This window comes from Budorcas taxicolor, chromosome 6, assembly GCF_023091745.1.
Source record: "Budorcas taxicolor isolate Tak-1 chromosome 6, Takin1.1, whole genome shotgun sequence".
Lineage (NCBI taxonomy): Eukaryota > Metazoa > Chordata > Mammalia > Artiodactyla > Bovidae > Budorcas > Budorcas taxicolor.
This window is the reverse complement of record NC_068915.1, coordinates 68,871,231-68,898,005: the sequence shown is the minus strand read 5'-3', so window position 1 is coordinate 68,898,005 and position 26,775 is coordinate 68,871,231. Positions and strand designations below refer to the sequence as shown.

General features: G+C 47.9%; 2 protein-coding genes across 3 annotated transcripts in view; one reads left to right on the top strand and one right to left on the bottom strand.

The window, feature by feature from the left end:
* Positions 1-17,668, top strand: part of SCFD2 (sec1 family domain containing 2) — a 397,018-nt gene extending 379,350 nt beyond the window's left edge. Inside the window, exons 8-9 of the mRNA XM_052641944.1 lie at positions 4,231-4,350; positions 16,199-17,668. Coding sequence (XP_052497904.1) covers positions 4,231-4,350; positions 16,199-16,291 — 213 coding nt within the window. The 3' untranslated portion in view covers positions 16,292-17,668. The remainder of the gene's footprint in view (positions 1-4,230; positions 4,351-16,198) is intronic.
* A 4,231-nt stretch (positions 17,669-21,899) lies between these two features.
* RASL11B (RAS like family 11 member B) lies at positions 21,900-26,324 on the bottom strand. Of its 2 annotated transcripts, XM_052642115.1 has the most exons (5): positions 25,995-26,324; positions 25,299-25,355; positions 24,070-24,146; positions 22,803-23,280; positions 21,900-22,086 (listed from the first exon to the last, which is right to left on the bottom strand). In XM_052642115.1, exons 1-4 carry the CDS (start codon positions 26,134-26,136, stop codon positions 22,810-22,812), a joined length of 747 nt encoding a protein of 248 aa, XP_052498075.1. In that variant the 5' UTR covers positions 26,137-26,324; the 3' UTR covers positions 21,900-22,086; positions 22,803-22,809. The 2 variants fall into 2 exon arrangements, with proteins under 2 accessions (XP_052498075.1, XP_052498074.1); XM_052642114.1 differs by having other exon boundaries at positions 21,900-23,280.
* Positions 26,325-26,775: the final 451 nt, after the last annotated feature.

The following is a 26,775-nucleotide window of genomic DNA, read 5'->3' as shown; positions in this document are numbered from 1 at the left end:
AGCATCATCTTTCAGGATTTGAAATAGCTCAACTGGAATTCTGTCACCTCCACTAGCTTTGTTTGTAGTGATGCTTCCTAAGGCCCACTTGACTTTACATTCCAGGATGTCTGGCTCTAGGTGAGTGATCACACCATCGTGATTATCTGGGTCGTGAAGATCTTTTTTGTACAGTTCTTCTGTGTATTCATGCCACCTCTTCTTAATATCTTCTGCTTCTGTTAGGATCATACCATTTTGTCCTTTATTGTGCCCATCTTTGCATGAAATGTTCCCTTGGTATCTCTGATTTTCTTGAAGAGATCTCTAGTCTTTTCCATTCTATTGTTTCCTCTATTTCTTTGCACTGATTACTGAGGAAGGCTTTCCTTGCTATGCTTTGGAACTCTGCATTCAGATGCTTATATCTTTCCTTTTCTCCTCTGCTTTTCACTTCTCTTCTTTTCACAGCTATTTGTAAGGCCTCCTCAGATGGTCATTTTGCTTTTTTGCATTTCTTTTTCTTAGGGATAGTCTTGATCCCTGTCTCCTGTACAGTGTCACAAACCTCCATCCATAGTTCTTCAGGCACTCTGTCTATCAGATCTAGTCCCTTAAATTTATTTCTCACTTCTACTGTATAATCATATGGGATTTGACTTAGGTCATACCTGAATGGTCTAGTGGTTTTGCCTACTTTCTTCAATTTAAGTCTGAATTTGGCAATAAGGAGTTCATGATCTGAGCCACAGTCAGCTCCTGGTGTGTTTTTGTTGACTGTATAGAGCTTCTCCATCTTTGGCTGCAAAGAATATAATCAATCTGATTTCAATGTTGTCCATCTGGTGATGTCCACATGTAGAGTCTTCTCTTGTGTTGTTGCAAAAGGGTATTTGCTATGACCAGTGTGTCCCCTTGGCAAAACTCTATTAGCCTTTGCGCTGTTTCATTCTGTACTCCAAGGCCAAATTTGCCTGTTACTCCAGGTGTTTCTTGACTTCCTACTTTTGCATTCCAGTCCCTTATGATGAAAAGGGTATCTTTTTAGAGTGTTAGTCCTAGAAGGTTTTATAGGTTTTCATAGAACTGTTCCACTTCAGCTTCTTCAGCATTACTGGTCGGGGCATAGACTTGGATTACTGTGATATTTAATAGTTTGCCTTGGAAATGAACAGAGAACATTCTGTCATTTTGGAGATTGCATCCAAGTACTGCATTTCGGACTCTTTTGTTGACTATGATGGCTGCTCCATTTCTTCTAAGGGATTCTTGCCCACAGTAGTAGGCATAATAGTCATCTGAGTTAAATTCACCCATTCCAGTCCATTTTAGTTTGCTGATTCCTAGCACAGGGTCAAAGATAAAGGCCAAGGAGTATCGACAATTGAGCAGACCAAGAAAAGGAACCTATGAAGAAATGTGAGAAGAAGCCATGGGAAAGGCAGCAGGGAGACCCCAGAGAGAGTGCTATTGTGGTGGCCAAGAAGGATGTCATCAGCTGGGACACATGCCACAGAAATGCCAAGATAAATGAAGACAAATGTCTGTCGACCCCCATCTGTGACAGCCATTGGTGACTATAGTGAGAGCTATTACAGGGGGACAGCTGGACAGAAGCAGCACGGCTGTGGGTGTGTGGTACCTGGACTGGAAGACAGCCGTCAACAAATGCAGTCAAGGGAAGGAGCCACAGGGCAGAAAGTTGGGGGGTGGGGCGGGGAGTCTAGTCTTTTTCTAAAGATCCAAGAGTTCCGTAACTTTGTCCAGTATTCCACACTGCCCATTTGGAAGAAGTTTAGACCCACTTTTCCTTCTTTCTTCCTGCCTTTTGTTTCTCCCCTCCTTCCCCCGATTTCTCCCCATCCTTCCCTCACTCCCTCTTCACTCTGAGTTTCCTCTTCAGAAGCCAAGAAATAACTTATGTAACTGGAAGCATTTAATGTATTACCCTCCTAAGTGTTTTAAAATAAGATATTGAAAAGTTATATTTAGGCAAGGGAGTCAGAAGAACCAAGTTGAAAATAGAGTTGGAGCCAGGGTAAGAGAAGGGCTGGCTCTCTTCCTCTCAACCTGCTGCCCACCCTGCCACTCATGGGGACCATCCTTTGGCCCAAAGACGGCTTATGTGTTAGTGAGTGTTGTGAGCACAGACACTTACCTACTTTGCCTACCCTCTTCTGGCTGGAGACCAGCCTGCTTCTCCTGCCTCTGGCTTCACTGGTCATGCAGCCAACTGGCAGCATCCTTCCTATAATGACTCCATGCGGCCATCCTGCTCACTCCCCCCAGCTGGTGACCTCTTGCCTGCAGAACTTGGCTCATACCACTTGCACCCACTCCTCACCGAACCATCCTGAACTTGCAGGTAGGACTGAAACACACTGTCTTCAGGAACCCCCTCTTGTCCCCTTCAGTTAGTCACCAGGTGTACGCGTTGGCATTGTGCATTTCCTGAGAGGGTGCTGGGAGATGCTCTCATTTGAGTTGTTTGTACTGTGCCTCATTGGTGAGACCTTAAGGCCCCGGCAGGGATTCTCCACGACATTCAGTGCAGCATTGCATGCAGCTGCAATCCTCAGCTGAGGTTGGTTTGCAGAAGGTAAGGGCATGAAGTGCCCTCAAGGGTGGGCACGGGGCTCTTGCATCTTTGTGCACCCTTCACTTCCTCCTCCCTAGGGATGTGACCATCTTTCAATGCCAAAGGCATTTTTTGAGCACCTATTCTGAAATGGCACTAAGTACTCTGGGACTTCAACAGTGACCCAGGCAGACAAGATCGCTGCCTCCTCAGTTTGTGTTCCATTAAAGGAGACAGCCATCAAAGAAACGTGTGTAAGCAGAGACGATGACTCCAGGCTGTGGCTATCGCTTGGAAGGAACTACACAGGCTCTGTAAGGCAGGAGCACGTTGGTGTTGAGACTTGTAGACTGGAAAGGAAGGGAAAGTTGCCCTCAGTATTCTCTGTTATTTAATAGCTCCTGCTCCTTTAACTGGAGAAGACAATGGCACCCCACTCTAGTACTCTTGCCTGGAGAATCCCATGGATGGAGGAGCCTGGTAGGCTGTGGTCTATCAGTTCAGTTCAGTTCAGTCGTTCAGTCGTGTCTGACTCTTTGCGACCCCATGAATCACAGCACACCAGGCCTCCCTGTCCATCACCATCTCCCGGAGTTCACTCAGACTCACGTCCATCGAGGCAGTGATGCCATCCAGCCATCTCATCCTCTGTCATCCCCTTCTCCTCCTGCCCCCAATCCCTCCCAGCATCAGAGTCTTTTCCAATGAGTCAACTCTTCACATGAGGTGGCCAAAGTACTGGAGTTTCAGCTTCAGCATCATTCCCTCCAAAGAAATCCCAGGGTTGATCTCCTTCAGAATGGACTGGTTGGATCTCCTTGCAGTCCAAGGGACTCTCAAGAGTCTTCTCCAACACCACAGTTCAAAAGCATCAATTCTTCAACGCTCAGCCTTCTTCACAGTCCAGCTCTCACATCCATACATGACCACAGGAAAAACCATAGCCTTGACTAGACGGACCTTAGTCGGCAAAGTAATGTCCCTGCTTTTGAATATGCCATCTAGGTTGGTCATAACTTTTCTTCCAAGGAGTAAGCGTCTTTTAATTTCATGGCTGCAGTCACCATCTGCGGTGATTTTGGAGCCCCAAAAAATAAAGTCTGACACTGTTTCCACTGTTTCCCCGTGTATTTCCCATGAAGTGATGGGACCGGATGCCATGATCTTCGTTTTCTGAATGTTGAGCTTTAAGCCAACTTTTTCACTCTCCTCTTTCACTTTCATCAAGAGGCTTTTTAGCTCCTCTTCACTTTCTGCTATAAGGGTGGTGTCATCTGCATATCTGAGGTCCATGGGGTCGTGAAAAGTCTGACATGACTGAGCGACTTTGCTTTCACTTTTCACTTTCACGCATTGGAGAAGGAAATGGCAACCCGCTCCAGTGTTCTTGCCTGGAGAATCCCATGGATGGAGGAGCCTGGTGGGCTGCCATCTATGGGGTCACACAGAGTTGGACACAACTGAAGCAACTTAGCAGCAGCAGCAGCAGCTCCTTTAACTTCTCTTTCAATAAAATATTTATGTAAAGGGCTGTAGGAAGGCGACGTGCCAGGCATGCTCCTGGTCAATGGGCAAACACCCCCTAACACATTGTACCCCTAACAAATTATAATCTCTCTAATGGCTATTCACTGCCCCTGAAGATGCCTCTAATGCTAGGTTTTGTTTTGCAGGTGAGCCGGCCTCATCCCAGCGACCACCCTCTCCTCATCCTCTTCATGGTGGGCGGAGTCACAGTCTCTGAAGCCAAAATGATCAAAGACCTAGTGCCCTCCCTGAAGCCGGGAACCCAGGTACTGAGTCCTCAGTGACGCTTGGTGACATGATCTGAATGGGGAGCCTGGACAGGGGGCAGGGTGGGCCTCCGTTAGGCTTCCCAGCCGTCTGCGTCACCATCCCCCAGCATCCTCTCCCCTGCTCCTTCTGCCTGTCCCAGGCCCGGGACCTCTCCTACCCCTGGGCTACAGTGCTGTTCCCCCGACTCCTGAAAGGCATGTCTTCTCTGATGTCCAAGCAGTGCTTAATTACTCTTACCAGGCTCTAGATAATTGAGGGCAGCTCCCAGGGACCCTCTCCACCCCATGGAGAGGACAGAAAGACACCTCGTCCGGACAGTGACAAGTGCAGTGTCTTTCTTCTCTGCCTCCTGCCAGGCCCCGTCTCCCTCCCCACAAAATGCCCCCAGTGGTTAAGGCACAGCCCTCCTCTATCTGCCTTTTACTAGCCAGGTGAGAAAAGCCTTCGGTTTTCTCACTGAACCGACAGGATGGGGTGACTGTGAATCTTAACTCAGAGACGGGAGAGAATATGCTTCTTAGTGTTGTGCGCAGCACACAGCCCTCAATACAGGTGGCCAAGGTTATTATCAAAAACCACTTCTGAGCAGTTGCCACCCTACCCTGCAGCAGGAGCTCGGGGAGAGGGACTTGAGGAACAGGCAAGGACTTCCCTGTCTCTGGAAGCTCTCAGCTGGCTGGGGCAGCAGAGCCTGTAACTCAGTAGGACTGAAAACTCCTTGCCTTAGTAGTTTCCCAAAGCAGCCTGAAACAGGAGGCCCCAAGCAGACTTTACATGGGAGGGGATCCCAAGAAGCGGAAGGGAGGGGACTGGAAGAGAGAGAGTGGAAGGAGAAAAGCCGGTACAGAGAGCGTGGCCGGGCTGCTTGCTGCTGTGGGCACCCCGGGCCGAGGACTGTCCTCGGAACTGGAGCGCCTGGGACTTCACCCTGAGGTTGAGGCTTGTCTCCTGGGGCCTGTCTTCAGCTTTGTGTTGGGTCTGGATGCTGCCAGCAGCCTCCTGTGGTTTGGAGACAGCAGAACAGAGATGCCAATGCAGTGCTTCGGGTAGGATGCTGGCTCAGAAGAGAACTGTCTGCCACAACCACACAGAATCCTGGTGGTATTCCAGCCATGCCTGGCTGACCACCCCCCCCCACCCCCGCCAACTCCCCAGGGGAGAGGTACAGATGCCCATGTCTCCCACTTTCACCCACTCAGCCAGCCAAGGAGCCCCTATTCCCACTGGCATCCCAGGAAGCTTGCTGATGGCTCCCCATTGCTGACCTAGCCTCCTGAAGCAAGTGTGCATTCCTTGAGGACAAAGACTGGGCCTTCCCAGGCCTGTGCACAGGACAGGAGCTCTGTCACCTTGTAAAAAAGGCCAGATCTCTGTGGGTCTCCAAACACCCAACTTAGGAAAGGGACCCAGGTGTCCCAGGAGCCATGATATGTTTTTGAGCAAAGGAGTGACCCGTCATTGGCTATGGCCACTTCTGCTCTTACTAACACCTGTCTTGGTCATAGCTGGTGAGATTTCGGATAAAGTGGTAAATTCAGCCTCATCTCACACCCACTCTGTCAGCAGTGTCCAGGGTCTGTTTAGTGAGCAGTTGTTTTTTTGAGCAAGACGTTCTTTTTTTTATCAGCAAGCATGCTTCTCACTGCCCCTAACATGGTGAAGCGAATTCTTAGCTGCTGCATTGTGAACTGGCTGACAGACATGTTAATCTCCCCTCTAAAAGGATGAAATGCACACTTTTTCAAAGCCGTGTGACCTGAGTTTGACAACAGAGACCCGGAATCTGCAGTGGCTCAGTGGCTGGGCTGCAACTGACCGACCTTGTGCTCAGTCATCTGCAGAGAGAGTGGCTCAAAGAATTGGGGGCTTAAGGGGCAGGCGTGCCTGCTGCTTGTCCTTTGTGCAGAAAGCTCCCCCTGAAGAGTTAACAGGGCCTAGGAAGATTCCAGAGAGGAGTTATTTACCATCATGGCCTTCATTCCAAGTCCTGAAAGGAGGTGGATTATCTGCCTGTTCGCTGGAGCGACACCTGCGGAGGCAGGCCTCCCGGTATTAGACCTCCACAGACTGGCAGCTAAGTCAGCCCAGATCTGAGATGTAACCAGCTCCAGCTTCGGAGGTGCATTCAGAGGGATGAGGGCTGGATGCTCTGGCTGTACACGGAAAGGCCTGCTGATCTGTCGCCTGCTTAGACCTCTGTTGGGGCGCACGTGGGAACAACTGAAGTGGGGCAGGTCTGGCAACCAAGAGAGTGACTCTAACCTGACCGATGATTTAAACATACGTATCTAATACTGCTGTCTGATACATATCTAATCCAGCCTACATGTAAAGGTCCCTGGGGATGAGGATTTGCCCCTTGCCCATAGCCTACCCGAGTCCTGGAGGCCTTGGCCCTTAGGACTATTTGCTCTGCCGATTCCACCTCCATTCCTCCTGAGGTCTCACTCAGCAGTTGCTGCCTGTAGCTCCCGGGCCCCACAGAATCTCCAAACAGATCAGGCTCACCCCTGCTCCACAGGTCCTCTTCCAGGCTGCTCTTCGCCAAACTAGATGTCTTCAGTCCCTCCAGCCACCTCACCGCAGCCCGTGCCGTGAACCTGGGTATCCCAGTTCCCAGGCAGCTCTCCTGGGACCCTGGTCTCTCTTTTCAGGCTCACTTACACCTGAGCACCTCCCTTGCCAGGGGCTGAGCAGTGCAGAGGTGCTGGGGCCACCTCCTCCTCCCACCATGGCCCCTACCTGCCGCTGGGCCTTTTTTTCCTACCCCTTTCTGCTGGCCTCTCTCCCTTGCCTCAGGACTTTGCACTTATTTTAATTCCAGCACCTCAGAAAGGATCTGGCACTGGGTGTCATGATTACTCATTGAATATTGAACACTAGAGGGCTTCCCAGGTGGCTCAGTCGGTGAAGAACCCCCTGGAGAATGAAATGGTATCCAGTAGTCTTGCTTGGGAAATCCCATGGACAGAGGAGCCTGGGAGACTACAGCTCATGGGATTGCTAGAATTGGACATGACTTAGTGACTAAACCAACACCATTGACCACTAGAAACTCTACTTGCATTATTGAAGAACTGTAAGATAAAAGCAGTTTTTCTGGAGACTACACCAGCCTGTTATTGATTCTGAGATTATGGACAACTAAGACCACCCTGTCTTTTGCATCAGTTGCTGTAATTCATATCTATTCTGTACCACATAGATGATTTGGACCCAGGAATAGGAACTTAACAGCCTCTTAAATTGGATTAGTTGGTTATTCAGTAAACATTTATTGAGCATCTCCTCTGTGCCAAGCACTGTTCTTTGTGCTGAGGATAGAGCAGTAACCAAGCCAGACTTGTACCTGCTTTCATGGAACTTACACTCTAACAGTGAGTGAGTGACTGACATCAAACACAGAAGCTCCAGCCAGTCGTGAGTGTTCTGGAACATAGGCAGGTGCTCTGATGGGAATACCTGCAGGAAAGGGGTGGAGGCGGGAGGGTCCTTCCAATGGCATCAGCTTCTCCTGAAGGAGAGGGTTGATGAGCTGAGATGTGCAAGGCATTCAGGGATCCACTCATCAAAGGAAACTGCCAATAGAAGCCACGTAAGGCCCACATTTCTTGGAGAGAGAAAAGCTTCCTCTAAATTATTTCATCTGACTGATGACTGTCATTTATAACTTTGTTGCTACTTCTGTCTTGGGTATTCCTTTGGAAAAGGTGTATAGATTCATTACATATTCAAATGTGTTGTCTATAGATTATAAGATAAAGTCAAGCACGTATCTGCTGATACTTTTTAAGTTGACCTGTCTTTATACTTACAGTGTGTTGTGTGTTAGTCGCTCAGTCGTGCCCGACTCTTTGCAACCCCATGGACTGCAGCCCACCAGGCTCCTCTGTCCATGAGATTTTCCAGGCAAGGATACTGGAGTGGGTTGCCATTTCCTTCTCCAGGGGGTCTTCCCAGCCCAGGGATCGAACCCATGTCTCCTGCACTGCAGGCAGGTTCTTTACCGACTGAGCTAGAAATGTCTCTTAATAGTAGGCTTCCCTGGTGGCTCAGATGGTAAAGACTTTCCTGCAGTGTAGCATCCCTGGGTTGAGAAGATCCCCTGGAGAAGGAAATGGCAACCCACTCCAGTAATCTTGCCTGGAGAATTCCATGGACAGAGGAGCCTGGCAGGCTACAGTCCATGGGGTTGCAAAGAGTCAGGCATGACTGAGCAACTGTCACTCACTCAAGGCACATCCAGAAATAAATTCTCTTTTACAGAGGGTGATAAGGATCTCATGAAACAGTGGCATTCAGAAACCACGTTAGCACCTGCTAGTCCCAGAGGATGGCTGTGCTACACTACAGTGGGCGTGTTTTCTCTGCTCTCCTCCCCTGGTTGTTGCTAAACGTGCTGATGAGAGAAAGTGGGCAGCTAGAGAAAGCCCTCTTCCCTGACTACAAAAAAAGGGATCAAACAGGCAGCCTCTCAACCCCACCCCAAACAGCCGCAGCCACAAGCAGCTGACTTTGCAGGCTTGCCCTGGCTCTGGAACGCATGTGCCCAGCACTGGCCTCTTCTCACTGCAGACAGCTCTGCAGGCTGAACCCTGGAGCTGGGAGGTGGCCAAGATGCCAGCCAAAGGCTGGGATTGTGGGAGGAAAATAACAGGGAGGGACCCTCCCAGAAAGCACAGGGAAAGGCCAGCTCAGGAAACAGAGAGAGACAGAGTGGGCCAGACCTGCCACCATGGCTCTTCACGGTACACGTTGCCCAACCACGCTTTCATGTGCGTCTACATTTCTGGAACCAAACACTCAGTGAGACTGTAATAGAAAAAAAAAAGTAGAGCCAGAAATATGCTCATACACTTACAATTTTGTGCCACTGTAGACGTTCAAGGATAACTAAATCTTGACTCTGAACCCTGGCTCCAGGTTATTCTAAAATTTAATGCAAGCCCTCAAGGAGAGAAGTCAGGCAACTTCTATTTTTTTCTTCTGGTCTGCATTTAATTTGTTATGAAGTTTCCTATTCCAAGGAAAATGTCAGTGAGATTTACAATTTTTCTTCTTTACCTTATAATTTGAAATATTAGACAGCATCACACATGTTCATATTATTCATATTAATATTGCCCTTTATTCCTATATACTTTGTGTATCTTTGATATTTGATGCAATCCTCTTAGCAATGTTGAAGTCATTTGCAACAGAAGTTTCTTATTGTTTTCCCTCAAGTAACTTATTTTTAAACAACCATCGGAAGGGACAAAAATGGAGACATCTGAAATCTCAGGGGATTCTTTAGAAGAGCCTAAGCACAACACACTCACCCCACCAGCAACACAAAGGCAATGGGTTTTCCAGAAAGCTTGATCATGTCTGTTTTAATCCGCTATCCCAGTGGTTTAACAAGACACTTAATGTTTAACACACGTGACACCTGTATAAATGAGGGCAAATAGTGCCCTGAATATCGTATGTGCTCAAGAGCCAGTTCATCAGCTGGATGAATATGCATGTTGGTGCCTGTGCATGGGAGTTGCTTGTACTGGAAAGCATCTCCCAAGTTTAAGAGAAAAATGGAGAAAAAACATTAGTGTCCCCTGCTCCTTTCAGTTCACAGTGTTGGAAGTCAAGGGATATGAGTCTAAATCCTGGGCTGCCCTGCTTCCTCTCTTTCAGCAGAAATAGAACAGGAAGATGCTGGCACCTCCAAATTATAGCAATGGCCCAAAAAAGCAAAAAGTGGAGAGAAAGCAGGTGGACTGGGCCACTCCCACAGAAACTAGGGCAGTCTGAGCACAGAGACAAGCGGTTCTTCTTTCGGCTGGAGGAGAAGCTGCATGGAGCCCCAAAGGCTGCTTTTTAGGGGCTTGGTTCCAAGGTGCCCTTGGGCCCTCTGGCCCTGCCTCACAGATGGAGATTTTCATCCTTGCCCTCGGTTGCTTGAGAAAAAGCCGGTCCTCTGAAAGGAAGTCTCTAGTGCTTAATTTGCCTCATATTGCACGTTTGATGACTATGTTTATAAAATTTAAATTTCATATCCAGCAGGCTGATTTCGGATTGCTTTAAGCATTTTCTTTTTCATTTTAGAGTGCCTTTCTGCTCCCCCTCCCGCCATTTAGCTAAGATTTTTATAATTTTAAGGACTATTTTAGTCAAATAATGTAGAAATACCTTCATTTGAATAGGCTAGAAAACTGAAAATGAATAAAAGACACCTGAGATGTGAAAATACTTAAGGACCATCAGCTATTATACTGTAAAGGAAATGTTAGTCATATGATCCTGCTTGTTCTTCAAAATAGGAATTTTAGACAAATGGGTTTTCAGTTAAACCAATTTGAAACAAATTTACACAGAGCCATTATATTTGAGCTACCAGAGCCTCTTGGTGTGAAAAACTCACTGCTGAACATGGCTAAACCCACTCCCTCCTTCCTAGTCTTGTTTTTGTTTATTCAATTAATCAATCATTGGCTAACTTATTGTATCAGGGATCTGCTAGGTATCAGGCACTGTGCTAGGAAACAACAAAGAAACTCAAGGAAACAAGGAGTACAGTGTAATAGCAGCAGCCATGGGAACATCCTCAGTCTTCAGGGAGAGGTGGTCTGGGAAGGCTTCCTGGAGGTGGTGATGCCTGAGCAGATGGTTGAAGGATGACTAAAAGGTCTTCAGGCAAAGAGTTGGTGACTCTCATTCTAGATGAAGAAACACCCCCAAAGTTCCATTTGTGAAACTGCAAATAGTTTAGAGTGTCTAGAATGTGGAACTGGTGATAAGGGGGATGCTGTGGCCAGGGGCTGGGGTGTGGAGTGCTGAGCAGCCATCAGACTCCAAAGTCTTGTGATGCTCTCTAAGCGGGTCAGGCTTATAGATTTTCGGTTTGCGGTTACCATAAGTTTTTGATACAGTAATTTATCTACATACAAGACTGGTCTCTTAATTTCAAATGCATGTCCGACAGCCTGCATTTGTACTCTCCTCTTCTCACGGTTGCTGCTTTTGAATTTGTATTTGTGTGGGGGTGATTTCCGACCCTTACTGTACATTTGCCTTTACCAGTGAGCTTTCCCATTCATAATTTTCTTATTTCTAGTTGTGGCCTCTTCTTTTCCATCTAGAAAAGTTCCTTTAATATTTGTTGTACAGCTAGTTTGGTGGTGCTGAGTGCTCTTAGCTTGTGCTTATCTAGAAAGCTTTTGATTTCCCTATCGGGTCTGAACAAGCCTTTGGGTAAAGTATTCTTGATTGTAGGTTTTTCCCTTTCATCACTTTAAATATATTATGCCTCTCCTTCCAGCCTGCAGAGTTTCTGCTGAAAAATCAGCTGATAATCTTAAGGGGATTCTCTTGTATGTTATTTGTTGCTGTTCCCTTATTGCTCTTAATATTTTTCTCTTTGCCTTTAAGTTTTGCCAGTTTGATTAATATGTGTCTTGGTATGTTCTTCCTTCAGTTTATCCTATATGGGACTCTCTGTGGTTCTTGGACTTGAGTGACTATTTCCTTTCCCATATTAGGGCAGTTTTTGGCTATGATCTTTTCAGATATTTTCTCAGGCCCTTTCTCTCTCTCTCTTCTCCTTCTGGGACCCCTATAATGTGAATGTTGATGCCTTTAATGTTGTCCCAGAGGCCCATTAGACTGTCCTCAGTTCTTTCATTCTTCTTTGTTTATTCTGTTCTGCATCAGTGGGTCAAGCTTAGAAAGGGTGGAGGAAGGCAGTCAGGATTTGCAGCCTGTGAGTAAATGCTATCAGACTTACACATGAGGAAGACGTCTCTGGCACATCCGCCTCCCCTGTATCAGCCCAGTGACTGCTCTGTGCTGAATAGAGGGAACGCAGCAGAGGATGAGACTAGAGAAGGTGGTGCTGCTAATGAAGGTGATAATAGCAGGCACCATTTTAAGCCCCTCCAAAGTCTGTCATTGTGCTGAATATTTCATATCTATGTTCACATTTGATCCTTATGATAGTCATGTGAGGTGGATGTCATTATTTCCACTTCACAGACAAAGAACTTGAGGCTCAAAGTGATCCAGCAAATTCTCTAGGGTCCGTCGTCTGGCAGGTGGCCTATTGGACACCCCTAAGGCCACTGTACCATCTGGCGGGAGTCCTTGGTCCCAACATCCTTCCCTCCTAATGACGCTGACACCTCTCAGTTACTTCACAGGCTGCCTTTGTTTTCCATTTGTTTCTTCCCAACCCTCCAGAACACACACCCAAGACGGCCTCTGGTTCAGCCCTCATGCCAAATACCACTTGTCTAGTTGTGACAGGGTCCCGGTCCTTAGTGCCGGCTCAGTGCAGGTGACTGGGCAACAGTCCATCAGCCACGACTGAAAGCCCAGCCTCCACCCTGAGAGTGATGGATCTTTGGGCTTAGTTGTCACTGCCCTGGAAGTCTGCACACACCCGAGTCTACAGCCTTTCCCTCCCAGCTCCTCTACCGTGTTCATGAGACCCACGCACCCTCAGAGACTCGCTGTAGCCGTTATACTTGCCCTCGCCTGAGCCAGAGAGAAATCTGCAGTCTTGGCTTTGGAACTAAGAACCCCAGGGGTTAGCATGGTCTAACCATGGTGGTTAGCTCCATCTAACCCAGGTGGAGGGGTCTGGCAAGCACAGGGCAAGGGAGGGGCCTGTGGCCTAGCTACCTGTCCTCCTGTACTTCACGAGAGTCTGCTCTCGTGTGAAGGATTCTTGTCTTTATGTGTGCTCTTTTTAAAATATCTGAATAAGGGTCTTTTAACTTGTTATCTGGGCTTCCCTGGTGGCTCAGATGATAAAGAATCCGCCTGCAATGTGGGAGACCTGGGTTTAGTCCCTGGGTTGGGAAGATCCCCTGGAGGATGGCGTGGCTCCCCATTCCAGTATTCTTGCCTGAAGAATCCCCATGGACAGGAGGAGCCTGGCGGGCTCTAGTCCATGGGGTCACAAAGATTCAGACGTGGCCGAGCATCTAAGCACAGCACAACCTGTGGCCTATGAACCCTAGTTAGCCACAAACTTCACCTGAAACTGTATTCAAAATCTTGTATAGATGAACATACATGTATTTTTCTAGAGAGTTCTTAGCTTTCATAATATTCAAAAGGAGGCCTGGGCTTCCCTGGTGGCTCAATAGGTAAAGAATCTGCCTGCAATGCAGGAGACCCAGATTCAATCCTTTGGTCAAGATGATTCCCTGGAGAAGGCAATGGCTCCCCACTCCAGTATTCTTGCCTGAAGAATCCCATGGACAGAGGAGCCTGATGGGCTACAGTCCATGACGTCTCAAGAGCTGGACACGACTTAGTGACTAAACCACCATGACCCAGTCACAAAATCACAATCAAACAGCAGCTCAGAATTGCTGAGCAGCTTGTGTGCTTTAGAGTCTTCACCTTGCGTAATCCTTGCCATAATTCTCCAAACTTTTATTTTTCTCCTGGGATGGATAAAGTGAGGCCACAAGTGGAATCACCTTCCCCAGGGTATGTAGCCAATCAGCCATGGTACCAGGCTCTGCTAGCATCTGATGAGCCTGCTGGTCTGGGTACCACCATTCTCAACTACCTGTTGGACTTGGTCTCGAAGACCCCGAGGGGTGAGTAGAGGCCCTCTCCAGAGCCGCGTATGCCAATGGTGTCTACACCATGTGATAAGAGGATGCCAGCGTTCACTCTCTGCCCTCAAACTCTCATCACATGGCTTTCAAGGAAAAACGTGAGCACAGACTGCAGTGTACTTCTTCTGCCAAAAATATGACTTGACTGATATTAACCATATATTTTCAAGGATAATTCTCTTTCAAAATAAAAAGTAATCACTGCTTTCAAAGGTTAATTTTTGTTTTAAACAGAAAACTTTTTAATACTGAGAACAAGAGAATTCTAAAATGCTTTCTTCTCTCCTCCCTTCCCTCTGCTTGTCCTCCACGTAAGAGAGTAGGCTCTGTTTTTGGCCAGTGAATTGCTGACTTATTGGTTTCGTTCTACCTAGCACAATATGGGGTGCAGAGGGGAAGAGAGTGAGTGAGTCTCTTGCTCCCCACCAAGAGACCCAGCCAGGGGGTGTGAACCCCTTAAAGCCCAGGCTTTCTGGCCACCTGGGACCCCTGCATTCAGGGGCTGAGTTCCAGAATCTGACTCCAGTGCCTCCTTCCTCACTTCCCTCCATCATCTGGGTATAAAACCCCTACCTGGGAAAACCTCACCAGATTGACAGAGCACATCACTGCCCCAGCCCAGCACTGGGAACGAGCTCTCCCAGTGCTGCAGAGGGAACTCTGCCCCCCAGGAATAGCTGAGTCTTGGGGAAGCAGAAGGGGATACGATGACAACAGGCCAGAGAGGTCCAAGTGTCCATGTGGACTCAGGGAGTAAGCAGCCTTCCCAGAGCCCTTGATAATGGAGAAGTGACCCGACAGGCACTTGGACGCTGGAGCCAGCCTGCCTGGGTTGGAATCCTGATTCAGCTTCTTCCTGTGTGTCCTTGGTCAAGTTACTTAATCTTTCTGTTTTTCATTTTCCGTATCTGCAAATAGGGTTGTTATGAAGATTAAATGGATATTAAATGAGAGCATCCTCTGTGCCTGGCACATCCTAAGAACTAATAAATATTAGCAAATATCATTATTATCATCATTGTCATGGGTGGAAATGTGTCCCCTCCCAAAAGATGTTAAAGTCCGAACCCCTTGTACCTGTGAGTGTGGCCTTATTTGGAAATGGGTCTTTGCAGATGATCAGTTTAGATGAGGGCTTCCCAGGTGGTGCTAGTGGTAAAGAAGCCACCTGCCAATGCAGAACATGTGGGAAACGCAGGGTTCAATCCCTGGGTCAGGAAGATTCCCCTGGAGTAGGAAACGGCAACTTGCTCCAGTATTCTTGCCTGGAAAATTCTATGGACAGAGGAGCCTGGCCAACTGAGCAACTGAGCACAATGAAGATGAGGTCATTAACCAGTCCAAGTTCAATGCATGAAACGGGGCACTCAAAGCCGGTCACTGGGACCCAGAGAGATGGGATGGGGGAGAGGTGGGATGGGGGTTCAGGACAGGGGGACACATGTACACCCATGGCTGATTTAATGTATGGCAAAAACCACCACAATATTGTAAAGTAATTAGCCTCCAATTAAAATAATTAATTTTTAAAAAAAGATGAGGTCATTAGGGTAAGCTCTCATCCTATGCAACTGTGTCCTTATCAAAGGGGAAAGAGAGACCCAGAGACAGACACGCAGAGGGAGGACAGGGTGAAGACATGAGGAAGCTTGAGAGGGAAGCTTCTCCCTCGCAACCCGTAGATGGAACCAACCTGCCAACACCTTCAGCTTGGACTTCTGACCTTCTGAGCTGTGAGATGATGACTTTCTGGCATGGAAACTGGGTACTAGGAGATAGATACAGTCATCATCGTCATCATCACCCACAGCAACATGCTGCTCTTGAGTATGCCTTCTCTCTTTCTCTGAAGGAGCAAAGCCTCCCTGGAGGACAGAGGGACCTCTGTGTGGAGTTCAGATTACCAGATCACAAAGCAAAGGTCTGATTTAGTACAACTGAGCAGCGAGGTGGTGGCTAGGCTTGGCCCTGCCCAGTGCCCACCAGTTAAAGGCTCAGCAGACGCAGCCCCACTGTCCCGGCAAGCCACCCTTCCCAGCCTGCGTTCCCCTTCTTCCACCTGGGACTCGAGAACTCACTGGCATTCTAGCAGCTGCCTTCTGCCCTCTTCTCCACAGCATCCACTCTATGCCTTCCCCTCAAAGAAGTGTGTTGCATTTTATTTTTTGTTATCGAATAAGCTGGGCTTGGCTCTCCTAATTGTCTGCAATGTGTTTGCCCCTCCCATTGTTAGGTAATCGTGCTGTCCACGCGACTCCTGAAGCCACTTAACATCCCTGAGCTGTTGTTTGCGACTGACCGGCTGCATCCAGACCTTGGCTTCTAAGCATCTCCTAAGAAGATGATCCCTACCTGAGCTGGAAATCCCAATACTGTTATCTGTTAAAATCCAAATCAGTGTCCCTGTTACTAATCATGGTTATGACTGAATGCTGTCCAAAGGATCTTCATAACCACACAGTGTGAAGTATTGCTGAGATTTTTTAAAAATCATTTTTCTAAAGGCATCAAACTGCCTTTCAGCTGGCCTAATTCATGATAATGCCCATTTATCCTTACCCCTCTCTCTGTGATCTTTCTGACTCCACCTGCAAGTTCATTCATTCCAAACAAGTGCCTGTCGGTGAGTGTTGGTAGATTACAAGCCGTTTGATCTGCAGTTGCTCCAGGAGAAGTTAGACATGCTTTAGAATCATGGGTGTCAGGAAAGTTTGGTTTTCAAGATAATGTAGCTGAGGAGGGAACATTGCAAATGGGATGTGAGGCTTTGTTTCTCTCTTGATCTGAGACATTTCTGAACAGGGGAGGAAAAGAGGGGGGGCGGCTAGGGCAGTGCCGATCATCTGCCTCTGTTGTAAATCTCCTGCCTTTACAAAGAGCTGCGTTGTTCCTGTCTGCTCACTGGGCAGGGCTGCCAGCCTGCCTGGAACAGGAGTGGGAGAGAGGTTGATTGGAGCACTGCGACAGCCCATGAAAGGTTTCCTCTCCTCCCAAAGCAAGGCCCCAGTCAAGATATCTGGTCCAGGAGATCTAGGTGGGAACCCTACCCCTTATGACTTATGATTGCACATTTCGACTTCTTTCTTTTCTGTGAATCTTAGTCTTCCTTCTAGCCATAACAGAGAAACCTAGACCCACAGAGTGGAATTATATAAGAACTCCAGCAGAGAGGGACCTCTTGGAACCCATGCATTTGTAGGTGTACAGTTGATGGAAATTTCTAGCATCTCTAAAAGATGTTTATAATAAAGAGGGAAAGCTGAAAAACAATGACTGGTGTGAATTGAACAGGTAGAGAAATAAAATGTAAACCAAAATGTGTCTCTACTTTTAGTTCTGTGCAAAACACTACCATTTTATGAGAAAACTGTGAAGTTGGAAATCATTTTGAGATGTCATCAAGGCAGGTTTTCTTGACCCCGACATTCTTTATTTTGTCCAAGTATGTTTTCCACCTAACACTGGTTCTTTCATGGTGCTGAAATAGTGGAGACCCCAGATGCTTTCATTCATTCTACTCAGAAGTTTGAATTTGAGTAAGGGAGAAAATGGCAGATAGCTCCAAAGAAATGATCATTAAAGCAAAGATCACTCTTTTTAAAAATGAATAAATAACCTCTTGAATCCTCCCCTGGTGGTCCTGTGGTTACAACTTAACATTTTCCCTGTAGTTCCCTTAGTTCCCTGACCAGGGAACTAGGCATGGCCAATAAATTAATTAATTCATTAATAAAGTAAATAAGTAACCTGTTGTGGGTCTCCAATCTGTATTCATTTGATCACTCATTCATTCCCAACTCCCCAGTGGCACGTGCCAGGCAGTCCCCAACGTTCCAGGACACAGTGGGGAATGAGGCTCATCCTGGACTCCATGTCTCTCACAGAATGAACATCTGGTGCTTTTCCTGATGCTTGGGCCCTGTGAGAGGATCTGCTCAAGGTTAAATTTCAAACCATATGTCTATATGCAAAGGAAACTTTCAGAAAATACAAAACTCAAACTGCTAACAAGCGGTTCCCTCTGGGAAGGAGTCTATCATAGGAGGACTAAGAAAAGGTGACGCCTCTCAATATATTTGTGTCATTTGAATATTTTCACAGTAGATGTATTGATATATTACTCTTGGGCCTTTAATGTATTTTTACAAGTTGATTTCCTCTTGTATAAAAAGAATATTCCAAAGCTTCTAATCTGAAGTGGTAAACAAAGGAAGTTTCTGATTGTAAATGTTACGTATCATCAGTTACTGTGTTCCCCAAATGCTCACAATACTAGATTAAATATAGCCAGAGGCAGTCTCTGAGTGGTGGGGGAAACATCAAAAGTTTAGTTTATAATCATCTTTTTCCATCTCTGTGGTCACAGATTGTAGAAACTGAGCTAGACAGACAATCAGATAGCAGAAGGCTTTGGAGGAAAGGTGAGCTGAAAGAAGATCATGGTGACCAGAGTTCGCTTTGAATAAAAAGGTCGGAGGCACAGGACAGGGTGCTGCTCCTTGAATGAAAAGCAGGAGCAAAATGAAGACTTGGTGTAAATCCTGCAAAGGGCCTTCAGCAGATAAGGAAAAAGCAGGGACTCCAGAAGGAGCACATCTGGCCCTGGGTGGAGGATGGGGTGGGGGGGGACGCAGGGAACAGTTGTGCTCTTGGCATCTTGTGAAGCAGCAGTGGTTAGAACAGAGGTCCACAGTCTTGTCTGGGTTTGAGTCTCAGCTTGCCACTGCCAGCAGTGTGGAGATCTCCAGGCCTCAGCGCCTCCATCTATAAACCAGGGAATAATAATGAGCGGTCCCCACCTTGTGAGAGGGCTGCTGTAGAAGGATCCCATCCCTAACACAGCTAGCCTGTGGCACTTAGCAAGGTGGGTTTTCACTCCTGGTTCATTTATTATAACAGATAAAGCTCTGTAATTCCTAGTGGCCTTTTCCAAGCACCATCTTGACTTACCAACAGAGACTCAGCGGGGCAGCCCCACGCCACCATCCTACACCAGAATTACCCAAGGGCTCATTCCTAAGGGATTTCACCACAAGCTTGAGCAACAGCTTTATCTTCCACAGGGTATAAAGTGAATGTTGAAATCTCATTTTTCACCAGCACGAGGGGCTCACCACAAGCAGGCCCACAGCTCTGGAAACTGGGATTCAGGCAGGGTGGTGGCTGGGTGCTGACAGGGAGCCCCAGGCCAGGAGCATTCAGCCACCTCAGCCCACAACTCAGTGCCAGGCCGGCTGTAGAGTGTTTGGATGGTTTTGATTTGCAGCAGGGAGGAAACTTGAAAGCCAGACATCTCTACAGACGAGGATCTGGGGCTGAGGCAGACAGGCTGTGGGCCGTGCTGGCCCCTGCTCCAGCTTGGACGTCTTTATTACTGAACTGGGACTGGAGGCCAGTGAGCAGCTGGCTGATGGCAAGAGCAGATGCGGCCTTGGCAGCCAGGCAGGCCTGGGCCAGGGAGGAGCCACGAGCCCGGGGTAGCAACAAGGAGGCTAAGGGAAGCCTGATGAAGAACACGGGGCCAAGACAGGGAGGACCTGCATCTGCATGCCAGAGGAACAGAGAAGCGATGGTGGCTTGCTTAGAGGAGCCTGAGCTGCAGAGTCGTGAGCTGGCTGCCTGGCGTCTGGGCATCAGGCAGACCTGGGTGGAGTCCTGAAGCTGAATCTGCCACTTAGGAGCTCATTTTTCTGAGCCTCCCTTCTCTGCGTCTGTAGAAGGGACTAAAGATGGATTGTGGGGTTGGTGTGGAGAATGAAAGTTATGTCAAATCCCCCTCCAGTGCTGGGGACATAGGTTTTCAGTCAATAGAAACAATGACTGCCTGTGTGATCCCAGCTTTCATCTCTCCGACTCTCAGTTTTCTCATCTTTAAACTGGAAGTGCTATCATTACCTTCCTTGCAGGATTCTTCAGAAGATTAAAGGAGATGGATTATAGTCTGGCATTCTGTAAATGCTCAGTAATTCTGATTCCTTTCTTCACTCCCCTGAACACACACACATCTCTCCCTTCTTCTACCCAGGTGGCAGGGAGGCCATCCCCTGCCTAGGTAGGAGGGGACCGTCCTTGGTGCCATGTGATTGCAGATACTAAAAACCAACAAGGAAGTCAGAGATATAATGAAAGAGAAGAACAAAGGTAATGAAATAGGATGATAAATTTGTGAGAAGAAAACATGGTGTACTCTAGAACTGTAAATAGTCAAGTCAGCCTGAGACAGTGGACAGGAATGCAACTCAGGGGGTTTCCAGCCAGGGGTCAATCTCTCTCTTCCAGAGCGGCCTCCAGCGAAGCATTATCCCCAGGATGGATGAGAACCGAGACTCTTTCAGCCCAAATTTCTGAAAGGAAGTTTAAGAGACCGAGTCCAGTGTGGTGGGGAAGTGAGAGGCAATGGACAAGTGCCAGGAGGTCAGGAAGGACAGCTCACGAGGGAGGAGGAGAGGTCTGCCTGAGCTCTGCAGATTCCTGGAGCAGGTGGGATGGAGAGGGAGGCAGCCAGGCACCACTCATAAACAGAGGATGTCCAACACTGCTCAGCACCACTGCAAGATAAAGCCCTGGGGAACACTCATCTTATTTCCAGAACATGGGTAGAAGACCATTGTTAAGTATATAAAGATGAACCACTCACTCACTGGACATTACTAATATAGCCATGTAGGATTAATAAAACCAAACGTGAGCAGAATCTAATCAGAGATCCTTGTCACTGCCTTTGAAAGAAGAGATTTTTAGAACCTCCTGTGAGCACCATTCCCTCCCTGCACCCAATACCTTCTCAGAGGTTAGGTTAGGCTTGAAGTGTAGAAAATTGCCCTCCACCTAAGGAAGGTGTAGGGCATAACCAGAAGCCCTGTCAAGAGCAGGCAGGACATTTACCCTGTGGGAAACAGATTTGAAAGTCTGGCATTGTGCCATAGTAGACCCCCCACTCTTCATGATGGCTGCTTCCCTCAGTCCCAAGGCCCCATACATGCAGCAGAGGCCCGTATATGAAATGCTGTGAAGGAGTAAGAACATTGAATATAGTCCGAAGACATTGATTCATGCCCTGTGAACTCAAGGACATCACTCTAAACTCAGAGCCTGTTTCTCTCACTCTAAACTCAGAGCCTGTTTCTCTCACCTGTAGAAACAGTGGCATTTCCTCCTCTGCCCTCCCCACAGGGTTATCCTGAGGGTTACATGAGATCAGTTATGTGAAAGCACTCTCAAGACAAATACAAGGTGTAATTATTTTCCCGTAAAGGTGGTGACTCACCTGGCTTGTATGAAAGTTCTCCCTGGCCCGGATGGAAGCAGATGAGGGTTTTAGCACGTCACCTGGGGCAGGTGCCACGCGGGAAGGGTTCCTGAACCACCCTGCATCAATGGCTATGAGCTTCTACAACATGAGAAAAACGTGCACTTTTCAAAAGTGGCATACCCAATGAAGGCTCGCCAAATAGGGCAAATAATAAGCAGTGATCTTGTATAGGAGCATGCTCTTCCATGGCTTAGCCAGGACATCTCTTATCAGCTTAAAATATAGACCCAGACATCTGTCTTAAGTTTCCCTGGAGGATCAGGAAGGAAATGAATAGATGTGTTACTCTTGACTAAAGAGCAGCAAACCAGAATTTACAAACTCAAAGCCCGGGGCCTTTGACAAGTTATCTAACTTGTTTTCAAGTTTGTTTCCTCATCTGTAAAACAGGGATAAGAATAGAATGCACCTTGGTGGTTTGTTGGGAAACTCCAGGGCTCACCCCAGGAAGGCAGAATGCCCGCTCGACGTGCCTGAGAAACACTAGGTGCTGAGACATACAGTCTGAAGGACAAAAGGTGAACATTTCAATCAAGACCAAGTCAGACGTCTGCCCTTTTAAAATGAGCTTTATTGTACACAAAATAAATTACAGTTTAAGCCAAAGCATGAGTGGCTTTTTAAAGTGCATCTGTGTAGGGGATTCGGCAGTCGCCCCTGCATCTGTTCACCTGCTGTAAGATAGTGTTTCCACAGTTAAGCCACAACTCAGCCAGGTCTCGAAGCAACCCAGCGTTATTGCTGTGTTTACACAAATCACATCAAAATCAGTTGGACACATTTTGTTTTTCTGTACCTGATGCAATGATCTGGAAAAAAAAAAAAAAAAAACTTATACAGCCTCACAATTATTCAAAAGTCTGGGCTGAAAAGTTTGTGCTCTCAACCAGCCAACACGTTCCCAACTCAGCATCCTCATACTGTGTCTGAGCCCAGAAGCTTACACAAGTCTGCATATATAACATTTGGCCCCAAAACTCCACTCTTTCTAGTAGGGTGGAGGTAGCATTTTCTTCTTTTTCTTCAAAAAAAAAAAAAAAAGAAATGAGTATCCTTCAGGTTTGAAAGTCATTCTATAAGGAAGAGTATTCCAGAGACACATACTTGTATAAGAAAATCAATTCTTTCTTTTGGGGGGAGAAAAATAAAGAAGGGGAAAAAAAAAAGTCTGTGAATGCTTAATCTGTTCTTTCATTCCCACTGTAAATCACATCAATATATTGGGTGAATCTACAACTGACTGTCATGTACAAGGTAGTTAACAAAATCCCAAGCCATCACCCAACCCCTCCCCGCTCCAGAGGGAAAGTCGTGGAGGCTGTTTGGCATCATCAGAGGTGGCTCGATCACACCACATCAGTTCTGTCCCCCTGCTCAGGACAACACTTCCTCTCCTGAAGCGGTTCAACAGGCCCTCCTGGCCTCTCTGCTCCAGCCCTCCCTGGAACCACAAGTAACCGCCAGCATCCAACGTTCCTGCATCACCCCGGACCCCTTCCCGGGAAGACCGAACCCCCTCAAGTACCCCTGCTTCAGACGGAGGTGACAGTCCTGACTTTGGCCGAGAGGGCTTGCTTGAACCTCCTCTTCAGGTCCTGCATGTTGGGGGACTTGGGCCGAGGGATGAGGGAGGTCCGTCGCTTCTCTGGCGTGCCACTGGGCTGCTGTTTGTGACTCACTTCTTTGCACAGCACGTGGAAAGCATTGTAGACGTCATTGTCATTCTCGCTGACGGACACCTCATAGAAGGAGCAGCCCAGCATGCTGGCCAGCTGCAGTCCGAGCTGTGGGTCCACCTGCTTGATGTGTAGCAGGTCGGCCTTGTTGGCCACAACCACCACGGGCAGCCGGGCGCCCAGGTGCAGCTGCTGCACGTGCTGGTAAAGCTGGCTGGTGAGCTCATAGCTCTTGTAGTCAGTGATGGAGAAGACGATCACCACGGCATCTGCCCAGCGGATGCACCTGTTCAGCTGCTCGGTGCAGCTCAGGCCATTCTCATGGACCTGAAAGAGAAGGGGTGACAGCAAGGTGAAGGGCAAGGGCTGGAGAGAGCCCTGGCTCAGCTACAGAGAGAATTCAAAAGAGCCCTGAGCAAGAACACCAGGTTGCAGGCCATCAACAAGTTCTATCCCCCTACACTTCAGCTTTCTCGACAATATGTTGATCCAGCTGCATGGAGCTGGAATAAATAACAGAGCAGCTCACCACACTCAAGTGGAAAATTGACCTGCAGAGAACTCCATGCAGAGAGACTTTGTAGTTGCACAAAATGGGAAATTAACTGGCTAGACAGTAAGTCTGGGGAAGTAAAGATAGGAGCTGGAAGCATTTAAACCTGGATAACTGCCCAGTTCAAGAGGGAAAACACACACACACACACATGCTAGCATGGCTCTTTGTCTATAGAGTAACTTTCCACAGTGTAAGAGTGATTCTGAGGATTTGGAGACGATACTTAGATGTTTGATTTTTAATGCCAAAAACACAAATGTAAAAACTGACCTTTTAAACCCTAGTACGGGCATTCTGCCAAATCCAAGTGTGTTTGGTTTGGTCTTTCCTGCTGAGTAAAATCGTCCTAAAAGATTTCTGCCCCTTTAGCCAAGTCTCCCATCTAGGCTAAGACTGATCAACAGCCAGATACAACTGAAGTGTCAAGCAATATATAAAAGCCTAGACTTGACTCCCCAGGTTTCTTTCCTTCTTCAGCACAAGGTACTTTGAAAACATGAGAACAACTCTGTGGCCAAGCAGACTCCCTTTAGACTTAGTCACATATCTCAGACACTCACCTGAATACCTGGAGTGTCTTGAACCTGAATAGCCAGGGTTTCACCTTCTATTTGGACTTGCCTGGTATAGAGATTACCTATAAAGAGGGGGAAAAAAAAGATTATGTCCTTCCTTCTTGTACAACTTTTAAAACATTGTAGGGAGGAAAAAAACATCATAGGATAATTCTTACTTAGAAATTATAACCTGAACCAATGCACAAAATAAGCTATAGTCTATTCTATTTAATGGGCTTATTTCAGATGTTTTTTTAAAACAACTGCAGTTTCAACCCTGCATAGGCAGGTTTATTAAAACTAGGACAAAGCTTGTTACATTTTTGGAAACTTAATTGTCTAATTTTAAACAAAACTTACATGTTTAGAGAATTTCCTTGAAAAAAAATGTTCTTGTTCTATTTTCGTACTTATTGCTCTTTGGCACCAATTTATTTTTTAGCCATTAGATATAATGGCTTAGTGGGCAGATATTGTTAGTAAATTCACAGCCAACATCATCAATTGGAATAAAATTGTAACATAGCTGACTCTACATCAAAGCAGAAGGCTGCCATGCCTTATCAGGGGATGGTTTATATAGTACATTTGAAGTAATCCCCTGTAGGTACTTCATATGGTCTAAGGAATTAAGCAATTTGCTAACAGTGCATAGGTAGAAAGCCCTTAAGCCTTCCCAGTGGATATCCTTAATCACAGGAATTGAAAGGGTGTCCAATCATTTATTCAGGAACTCTCCTCCTAAAATTTTACCATGTAGTTATTTTTCTTTGTTAAAAAAAGAGAACTTTAGGTTTACAACTGTGCTCCTTTGGCCTCTGCTTTAAAAGGTCACCTCTGAAAGGCAGCCAACAGAGAAGGCGAGGGGTGGGGGTAAGCGCTGGCCATCTTTTTTTTTTTTTTTTTTTTTTATGACTTTTGCAGGAGTGTTTTGAAGGGAGAGGCTCTTGAGTACAAAGGGTGCTTCCAACTGGGGTCCCTATAGTTAAAACATACCAAGGAGAATACTTTCAGGCCCTTGATAAAATGATGAATGGGCTTGGAATGGAATGAGGCCAGATGGCAGTTATGGGAAGAGGGGGCACACAGGAAGGGGCTAGGAAAGTTGGAAGGGGCAGGATCCCGGTGCTCTAGCTGTCACTCTGAAGGAACCTGCCTGGTAGACACTTATAAAATGGGAACAGCAGTACTAGTGCAGGCTGACAGCACTTTCTTCAAATACATTTCCTCACCTGCATTTCTTTCATAGTCGCCGATGAATCGTTTGGTGAGGAACCGGACCACGAGAGCTGCAGGTCAGAAAAGAGAAAGGAAAGGGGGTTAGCCTTGGCACAAGAAGTTAGATTGGTCTCCCCCCTTTAACCCCTACCCTAAAAAACAACTCTCAGGAAAAGCCAACCACCAAATGAAATTCCTACCCTGCAGCTCCCTGACCCTACTTCCAGACACAACGGCGAGGGGGCTAGGAGGCATTGTGAATTATGGCTCTGTCCAGCTGGAAGGGTCATTTGGCCCACCCCCATTCTCCGAGCCCGGCCGAGCCACACCTAAGCCTGCCCGCAGACAAACGTCTTTCCTAACCTTAAAGAGCTCTAGGAAGGGTTACGTTCACTGACTCCCCTTTCTGTGCCAGATACTGCCAGGGGCTCAAGAACCCAAAACTTCGAATCCCAGTTGTGTCGGTTGTGCAGAGGGCCGTCAAGCCATTTAGGATCAGTTTGTTCCCCTCATCTGATGAAGGAAGGGGGAGTGGAAAGGAAGCTGTCTAAGGTCCTTCCCCAGGGACCGCGGATCAATAGGAGAGGGTAGGCGGTCCGGTTGCAGCTCCAACCTCTACTCCAAGCCGGGTTTAGTCGAAACTGCCAGCGGGGGCCGCCGAACTCCAGACCGAGAGTTAAGCGGGTTCTCGCCGGAGCGCGAGGACTCACCAGTCTTGCCCACGCCACTGGCGCCCACTACGGCGATCTTGACCAGGCGGCGGCCTGCGGCCCCCAGGCAGAAATCTGCTGCGGCTGCGCTGCCCGGGGCGGGGTACTCGGCTATGGTGCACATGTTCTGAATGAGGCGCATCGCCGCTTCGGCCGGGGCTTCACCGCGGGGGACGGGACCTGCTGAGCAGGAAAAGGATCGCGCTGCGCGACAGCGGCAGGAGGACCAAGCAGAGGACTCCGCGGTTGAAAAGAAGAAAAGAAAAAGAAACGGGAAAAGAAAAAAAAAAAAGGCACCGAAGAGGACGCGGAGGCCAACTAGAGCAGGCTCAGGCTCCCGGCTGGGACTGCAGCCGGGTTGCGCGCGCGCTGTTTTCTCCGCGACCGGCCCCACCCCTTGCTTCCCGCGGCCAATCCCGGGGCGTCCTTCGCGAGGCCCCGCCCACGGCGCCGCTCCTAGCGCGCCGCGCCCCTGGGGTCTCTCGGAGCCAGTGCGGGGCCCCGTGAGGCGTGGGGGAAATGGGACAGGCAGCCTGGGAGGGGGTAACGGGGGGGCTGGAGGCGACCGCGCAGCCAATGGCGGGCGCCGGGGACAACAGCGCCGGGCGCGGGCCTAGGTCCTGCTGCACCCGCACGGGGCAGATGCTGTGGCTGTGGGGTTGGGGAAGCGAGGCTGGGTCTGGGGTCGGCGGTGGGAGATGTCTGCACCCTGGCTGCCTGCCAGCCCACAAGAGCGCCGCCCCAGTCCCTCATGAGCTTTCCTAGGCATCTTCACCCTCCC